The following is a 9094-nucleotide window of genomic DNA, read 5'->3' as shown; positions in this document are numbered from 1 at the left end:
TACTAACATACACGATGCCCAAACGCTGACATCCCGGATTCCCATCAAACCACGTGTGTCTCACATTATTATTCCAACGGATATGTCGATAAGTTCCATTTATCATTTAGCAGAGGAAAGACTTGAAACTCCCAAAGCTTGTCGGGATATCTCCTTAGAAGGCCACGGCCTCCCATCTGTGAATTCCCGCGAAAAGAAAGTACTTCCGGTGCAACCGATCAAAATCGATCTTGGTACTCAGCGAGATTCCGAAACGAAACAACATCTATCTAATCAAATTTATGATTTTCAAGGACTTCCTCTCGATCGGAGTCAAGACGATCAACAAAACGTTCAAGATATTCAACCCATCGTCAGAAAAGCCGGTGTTATCCCGAACTCCTCACCAATTGTGTACTACACACCACGACCACGGCCCATCAACGCAAGTATGTCCACTATTAAGCACGTTGATGAACGAACCCGAGCATCAAATGGTATGACCGCCGAGCAGGACCCATCCTCCTGCGATCCTGATCTAGTGATCCATGCGACCAAAATAGAGGACTCTGCTTCCACGCGTGGTCCATCTCGAGGAACCTCTCGCGGTGACAAACAATACATGACTTCCAAATCCAGGAGCTCTGGATATAAAGGCTCGAATTCAAATCTATCCGACGATGGAATCAGCAAAGACAATGATGACTTGTATGATTCGGACGCCAGTTCGGAAGTCGATATCACTAAAATTGATCCACCGCAGACTCCTATCATGAGGAAGGTGACCTCGTGCGCTTCTGCGAAGCACCAAGGAACATCATCCATGTCGACGAATAATGATAAACGTACTAAACTACACGTAATTAACAATACTGATCTCGGTAAAGAAACAACTGTGAAGATACTGAAATCGTACGATCAGGAATTGTATGCTGACTTCACACATCGAAAACACAGAAATTCTCATTTTGCAAAAAGCGGTGATGATGATTCTAAAGTTGTACTTGTAAAAGTCCGGTATTCAAACAAGGAACCTGCAGAGCCCAACCAGACTATAGAAGAACATAGTGACGACAGTGACAGCGATTGAACTAATTTCTGTATTACATTGAGACCAGTCTCCATGAAAGTACTGAGCAAGATCTCAAAGCTCTAAGAGAAACGATATGCCCGAGATTTCAAAGTTCTGACTATTTCTGTATAAATGTGCATTGAGACGAATTTCCGCGAAATTCCTCACCAAGATCTCAAAGCTCTAACTATTTTAGTTATATATGGTGATGATAACAATGGAAGTTGTAAATTAAACCAAGGTGTCGTGTTCCATTCAAATGTGGTTTATTATTTAATATACAATATTTGATTACAAATTCAGTGATTGATAAGAAATAACAATGATTGGATCGATTATATCACATTTTTATTCATTTATAAAGATTAAAATAAATATTGTTAAAATTGTGATCTTCCCAATACACTCTTGATTTTTGGATGCTGAAAAGCAAAGAAAAAGACCATCATAGAAATTTTCAGCTGATCTCTGTTGGTTTCAAAGGTTTGATGGCAATCTAGTTTTAGTAGTTTTACTTCAAAATATGTTCACACGTATCTCCAAAAATGAAGACTTTTATTCGATATTGATAGAATTAGGAAAATGAAAGCATATATATGGGCTTGGGGTGACTAGGGGCCTTTATACATCATCATGTCCTAGCCATCAAAGAAAGACCTGTAGGAATAACTTACCCATCGATTCTACTCCAGGTATAGAACCTGAAAAATAACATGCATGGACTATTAGCATCTTTAATAATGCAAAAGTGTTACAGTTACAAGAGATAGCGCATTTCCAAAATTATCATAATCAGAATGATTTTAAAACAAACGTTAGAAGAGATCGTTGCTGTAAAACTAAGACAGGATCATCATGATTATGGTACCTTTAAACATTTACAGGCGCCAGTTTACCCTTATTCAGTGGCGTTTCATATGGTGAGGGGGCTGGGTAAAGGTCACAGAATGGCCAAAACGCCACTGCCTTTATTATAGTCGATTGTTGTTCCATAAAGCTTTGTCTATATATCATACTTACAATAAATGCCATTTTAAAACATTTTTGCTTTTTATGTTGTGAAATAAATACAATTGAGAAACATTTAATGTTACATACTTGTACATTTGGCATCAACTTTCGGTTTCCACTCGACGGAACCATCAGAAGTTGGTAGACAGGTATAATGAGTTGTCCCGGACAATAAACCAGATTTACAACCAGTGATAGTTATAGAACTGTTGATGTTATAGTTAAAACTACTCTTTTTACCTCGTGGTACATCTAATAGACCACATGCATCAACTGGAAAATACGATGACGACATAAAATAACTCCAAAATATGAAACAAAATACTGCACCATTATACTAACGAAGATACAGAACAAGCTATATAACGATCTATCACATCAGTTGTAAAGGGTATCAGAAATTAGGCTTTCAGATATAGCGATTGCATGTCATCATAAATTTAATCATTTTCCGTATTCGATGACGGAGACAGAGTGCATACGACAGCTATATTCTTGAGTCTAAGCGACAGTCATTGAACAAATGGAGTAGAAAACTAATTATTATATCGGTTCGGTCCCCATGCGGTTGTCGTTTAACCATAACGGCTTAGAGACATCTTAGTAAAGTCTACCTGGTATTTGGTAAGATTGTATTTGGTGATACCAATCCTCTGCGTGTAGCGATGTTGTGGCCACATCCTCGGATGCTGTAGCTCTATAATCAAACTGGCATACGTCAGAATCTCCACATAGAGCTTTAACAGATTCTTCTGTCACATCACTAGGTAAGGGAGGTAACTCAAATATAGGTTCGAATGAACTGTCAGTCATTGAATACTGAAACAGATTGTCAGCTTCTGATACAATCCCTGCAAAATAAAACAAGCCAACCATGAGCTTTCAAAAGTTCACCGAGGGAGGGACATGGTGTGACATGAAATCCCCCCTAATTTTAAAAAAAGGTTCTTCTTAAACATAATACACCTTCATATCGTCTAGAGTTCAATAGAAAATTGATGGGTGTCAATTAGGTGACTGGTTCACAATATCCAGCCTTACAACAGACTCCAGGTATATTACGAATTCATAATTCATATATTAAGAAATTAACCAGGCAAACCTACATTGGGAAGTGAAACTGGTGTAAATCTCTGTTGGTAATAAACTTGAAGACAATAAACTACCATCAGGTTGTTTCAGCTTGTTCTTCTCATTATCAGACCACGATCCTAATAATCCACTTGATATATTCTGATAATTAGAAACATCTGTCATTACAATGAGCGGAGGAATTAATTCAATGTTAGTAACAAAATGAAACTGGTAATATCTCACCCATCATCCAAGGTTATCAAATTTATTGCATTGAAAAGTTCTGCACATATAATAAGCGTTACAACAAAGGCATGGTCATTTAAAAAGTGACGCGAATATTAGTTAGATGGCGGTTTCAATTCCACGACTCGTGACACTTGGGAAATGATGGGTGCTAAATTGTCTGAATTCAATAATAAACCCAACGTTTGTAAAGTATATTACATACAAAAATACAAGATAAGTAAACCTACCTTTAAAGATTGTGGTAGAACCACAAAAACTACTAGACGATCCTGTTTAACCCCTACCCGTATACCAACATCACTGTTTAATATTATAGTAAAATTATCATGCCTGTCTTCCCTTGTTTCACTGTTGATTATCGTTAATCCTGCAAGCGATTTCACAAATACATGTAAACAGAATAGGCTGTGTAAATTCATCAGTATAATCGAAGTTTCTCCACTCAAATTGGGGTGCTGTGGCTCAATTTATTTTCGTTAATTTGAATGTCCAGGGTTCAATCCGGCATAGGTCGACATAACACCTTCGGAATTTGTAACCCGGTTCCTCATTGTGGGCATGGACATGGTCGATTGGATAGGTCAAAACCCAAGGCCCCGTGTGCTACAGGCATGTTTAAGAGCAATAGAAGGATTGAAATCGATTTCCCGTCATCATTAGCCCAATCTTATTAAAGCCCCATTCATTTCATTTCAATTTCAAATACAGACCACAGAAGTTTTAAAATATCTTTTAAAAGTGAAGTTATTTCCCTTGAATTAAATTTCCTAGCGAAATGATTTGAACTTTCTACACCGGAATTGACAATAGACACTGTGAAGATGGGGCAATATGGACAATATATTAATCACATTATAAACGCGGTTTCTTCTCCTTGAACATCGATATAACGCTCCGATTACCGTAAGACAATAAATAATAAACATATAGTTTACCCCTTAAATCCTGCCATTTGGTTGACTTAGTATCAAATGTCTTGATATCATCATCTACCAGGACAGTCAGTTTACGGCTATTAGCTGAAAAGGGCTTGGATATTCTTACTTCTATTTTAGAACTTGACTTGTCTTTTACCGTAATACCAATTAGAGCGGTGGAATTCAGATTTTCTTTTACTAGAAAGAAAATTATAATGAACTTAAAAAAGCGCATTGAGTTCGAAATTGTACTTGGTTGTTCCACGGGTTCCACCATGGTTTAGCCATCAAGCAGGGTACATACAGGCAGAAGAATGATATCGTAAGCCTATACACAAAGGCTAAAAAATGAAAACAATGTGATGATTTGTCCTGGTATCTTGGATCTGATCAAAACACCTTTTTTAGCAATATGGTCTCTCCGTATTAGCAATATCCCGCATAGTGTTTTACAAAGTATGTCTTAGTGCAGATAGTGGATACTTACCTCGGTTGAATCGACCCTGAATTTTCATATTTGGTGTTTTCACCAACCAGAAATCTCCTTCCCCAACACCATTCAATGAGATTCCATCAAATCTTAACAGATGGGATTCTCCGAATATAGCAGCTTAAAACAAAAACGTAAGAGAATGATATAATTATATTATTACAGGATGTAAACGGAATCTTAAGCTTCAGCTTACCACGTATAGGGAAAATGAAAGCACACAGCACGAAGCTATGATAAATTTGGACACGGAATTACTACTGAGAAGCTTTCATCAAGCAGATATCCAGACATGTAAGATACGTCGTATGTCGCGTGACCGCGGACTCTCTTGTTGAATGCAGACAAAATATCTAAAAGTTACCAGTTTTCGGTGGTTTGTAGTTTTTACAGTCTCGAGTGGCTCTCTGTTCCATGTAGTAATCACAATACTTATATTCTACCCACAGACAGCAGTAATAAAATGTCACTACATCATGTTTCCAATGGGATAACGATGGGACACGGTTCGGTTTGTTGTAAGGTTCAGCACCCCAGTCATGACTCCTATCCGGAGTTGAACCTTGGTAAGAATCTGCAGCATAACGAACATTACCATCCCGACCATAACAACACTGGTTACCAGATCCGTCAGCTTCTCTGAAACAATGTAATATAACCCAATGAATCGATGTTGTTTTAAGCAAAATGAGAAGGTGCTTGTAGAGAGATTAATCAATGGCGAGTGTTCTTGATCCAACATCGCCTTTGACACCCATCGGATGTCTAATTGTTATCTTAACATTCGTCTGGGTGATTTTCACTGCAACGGAAATGAGATACAAGCTGTCCCCTTAAATTGTAAATTGTTAGAGATTTTGCATTTCAACAACACCATTCCACACGAACTAAATTTTTGACTTACGTGGGTTTAAATGCTCTGGCACAGTGTATTGCTCCTATGTGATATTTACAAATACTGCCTTTAAATATACTGCAACCTGGATCGTCCTGCCATCGACCAAAATCAGTTAAAGCTTGATTCAGTGTACAGGGACAATCCAGGAGATTTTCTGCCCACGACATGTCCTGTTTGTCAGCTTTGTACCAGTCCACACATTTAACTTGTGACCAGTCTTTACCATATTCCGCTACCATATGATCCACCACATACCAACCTATTGGTGTTACATAGGATATGAGGAACCTACAAGAATGGCAATGATTCATCACAATCTGATTAAAAATGAACATCAATATGAGAGAGTATATACCTCCCCTCCTTTGAAATACAGTTCGGTTTGGCTGGCTGCCAATTGGTTGATGACATGGTACTGTCTGCATCCAGCTAAAGCTAGACTGTCGCGGACTAATCCATATTTCCTTCGCTCCACAGCAGAATTCTCAATTTCTACAGTTGACACATAATCCTTTGACAGCTATTTTTTATGGGATAAACTTTCTAAAAGATATGATTTAGATGCATTAGCCAAACACGGAAACTCTCTGAAAAAAATGAACACTTAACCTACCCATATTGGCTGTTTTCGATCACGTACTCTTCATCCAACTGAATTTGAATTTGAGCAATTTCAAACAAATTGCAGTCGTCTCCCTTACATCTATGTTCCGATGGATTAAAGATCAATTCGCCATTATTTGGTACATCCTCTCCGAGAATATCTAACGTTTTCCAAATAATCTGAAAATAACCCAAAGAACTCATGATGACTCAATTAGTTTTAATGAAATGTGGAAATTTGTGTAATTTTGTAATTTAAAGGATGATTCTAACGTTGGTATGTCGGTGGATTATGTTTTGTGAAGCTGAAATTGAACAATTCAAAATAAACTCAGAAAAATTATAAGGCAACAGGTCGAAAACAACAAAACAAAGTTTACTTATATTTTTGAGAAATATAATCGAGCCATGAAGTTATATAGAAGTTACTAAATATGACTGTAGACGTTGCCATGTCTACCTCACCTGGTCGCTTGTTTCTCTGTAGCCTATCAGTTTAACATCTACAGTAGAATTCTCAACTTCTGATAAAAACTTGCTTTCCCATCTGACAGTCAGAGTCTTAGCATCCCTGTCACTCATATCATCAGGCAGATAGACATAGCGCTTTGTTCTACTGGGATGCGCTGTAAAAAGAAGAGATCTAGCATCTAGGAATGATTAGGTAGGGGTGGGGCGAATAGCCAGTGGCATTAGGTGAGAGGGCCGAGATGGGGGCACAAGATTATCCGAGGGCGGGAGGACCATTCTTTCATTTGAAAGTTTTGGGGCAAAGTTATGATTGAACCAATCCAATGCATATTTAGTAACAGCTTGACACAAATCTTTGAAATTCATTTCATTTCGTTCTGAACGGGTTTTGGATAAGGAGATTGATACTAGAATCCTCTTATTCAATCTCAACTTGTCAATGGTTCAGTAGGTGATAATTTAACGTCTATTTGTCGACTGATCATAGTCGACCATAGTCCAAAGGTATATCGAGTGATAGTTGTATAGTAGTAGACTCCTCTAAGTGCCATCAGGTGTTTCGAAAATAGTAAAGAGTAACTTGTTTTGTACTAACCTACATTGAGGTAGGTTGATAAACCGGAACTGGCTCCGTCTAACAATACCTCTAAAGGAACCAGGCCCTTGGCTGATAACATTGGTGTCACACATCGGTACAGCATAGTAGAGGTGTACACAGCGTCCACTGGATCATTGATACCAAATTTACATTGAACCCTGGTGGTGTTGGCGATACATAAGCCTGATATATCAATTATCTCACCTCCAAACGAACTCGGTGCATGTGGATATACCTCGAGTTTTCCTGTATATATCAAGATTTACACATTTAAAGGGACATATGCGGCATCATGATATGTAAATAGTCTTCAGAAGTACTAGAAATGTACGAAAATCGCATAATTCCTTTGATAATACTTCAAACTGGGAATTTTACGCACTATTTCTATATATGTCGTTTGAAACTTTTCTATTTATAAAGAGTATCTTGACGAGACGTCATTTCAACATTCAAGCATAGATAATTCTTGACATACATGGATTTGAAGGCTTAAATTTCGACGGTATTACTGATTGGCTAAGCTAAACAATTCCCGTTTCTGAGATTAAAGTGTGATTGGTAAAAAATGGCGCATCTTTCCCTTTAAGCTTCTCCATGAATACCAATTCCACACTGAAATCGTTTAAACACCACGCACCATTGCTTCATAGCCCTTCTGATCTTGTGATTGAGTTGACTCAACAGGCACTCTATTTTAGTATTTGTATAAGTAAGAAACCTATGAGCTGAATCAACAAATGACACAAGAGGTCGTAACCATTTCGTATAAAGACTATTTCATGCAAGCGGCAACTGACCTGTGGACGATTGTGATGGAAGACATCCGCCTCTAACAATGATCTCGTTTGTCACTTTATACATAAATCTACCCTTGACGTCACTTCCTGCTAAACTGGGGAACTCAGCGAAGTTTATCTGAGAACAATCTGAACCACAATAAACATCCGTCCATCCGCCATTTAGTCCTCCGTTGAAACCAGCCTACAAATGAATAACTCCAAATTAGTAAATGGAGAGTGCAAAAAATATCTATGGATTGGATCCTTACCCATTTGACAAAAAATAGTTTTAGTACTAATGACAAAGTTACGAAAGCCCAAGGGTAAAGCTGAGGTTGAAAGGTTGAAAGGCAAAAATAATATTGTATTTTTTATCACTCTCTCAGTTAGTCAAGTTAGTCCAGGGTTGCCTTCAATAACCCATCAGAAAACTAGGACGTTAGACACCATTTTCGTCTTATTATTGCGGCAAGTCGAACAAAGGTCTGTTTAACCCAATTTAACAAGTGTTCCGGTCTCTGAAAAAGAATTTACAAACCCTGTATCAGATTTGCATCAGACGGGTCCCGAAGAGTAAACCCAAATTCAATACAAATTTGTAGGTAAGAGATTAATGTGAGAATAAGTTGTTCTTAATTTCAATATCATCTACCTACCTGATGGTATGGACTAGAAGGTAAATCCATTTTCTGGTAGTTGAAAATAACAAATGTGTCCTTATTATTGCTAGTATATACAACTTGAAATGTGTTTGTCTGAAATATGTAAGATCATGTTAAATTGTTCTCTATATATTCTTCATTGAAATCTTAATTGCTGTAATGCAGGGTTTTCAGCCTGGGGGTAATCACTTCCAAGAGAGTAACTTTTGGGAGGTTATGTCGCGCTTTATAGTCAAGAATAAATCGTGGGACAATTATAATCTAACTTGTTCTATTCAGTCAGGCTTA

The 9094-nt window shown here is 37.7% G+C and overlaps 1 protein-coding gene across 1 annotated transcript in view; it reads right to left on the bottom strand.

The window, feature by feature from the left end:
- Positions 1-663: 663 nt before the first annotated feature.
- LOTGIDRAFT_228125 (hypothetical protein) overlaps positions 664-9094 on the bottom strand; it is a 30842-nt gene continuing 22411 nt past the window's right edge. Inside the window, exons 10-24 of the mRNA XM_009045922.1 lie at positions 8801-8901; positions 8163-8346; positions 7360-7608; positions 6759-6919; positions 6304-6473; positions 5697-5978; positions 5157-5431; positions 4790-4912; positions 4321-4500; positions 3613-3752; positions 3169-3295; positions 2677-2913; positions 2150-2335; positions 1726-1752; positions 664-1473 (exon numbers count right to left, since the gene is read on the bottom strand). Of these exons, the coding sequence (XP_009044170.1) occupies positions 1400-1473; positions 1726-1752; positions 2150-2335; positions 2677-2913; positions 3169-3295; positions 3613-3752; positions 4321-4500; positions 4790-4912; positions 5157-5431; positions 5697-5978; positions 6304-6473; positions 6759-6919; positions 7360-7608; positions 8163-8346; positions 8801-8830 (2445 nt within the window). The 5' untranslated portion in view covers positions 8831-8901 and the 3' untranslated portion in view covers positions 664-1399. The remainder of the gene's footprint in view (positions 1474-1725; positions 1753-2149; positions 2336-2676; positions 2914-3168; positions 3296-3612; positions 3753-4320; positions 4501-4789; positions 4913-5156; positions 5432-5696; positions 5979-6303; positions 6474-6758; positions 6920-7359; positions 7609-8162; positions 8347-8800; positions 8902-9094) is intronic.

Source organism: Lottia gigantea, assembly GCF_000327385.1.
Source record: "Lottia gigantea unplaced genomic scaffold LOTGIsca_1, whole genome shotgun sequence".
Classification (NCBI taxonomy): domain Eukaryota; kingdom Metazoa; phylum Mollusca; class Gastropoda; family Lottiidae; genus Lottia; species Lottia gigantea.
The sequence above is the reverse complement of the archived record's forward strand: the minus strand, read 5'-3'. Positions and strand labels throughout refer to the sequence as shown.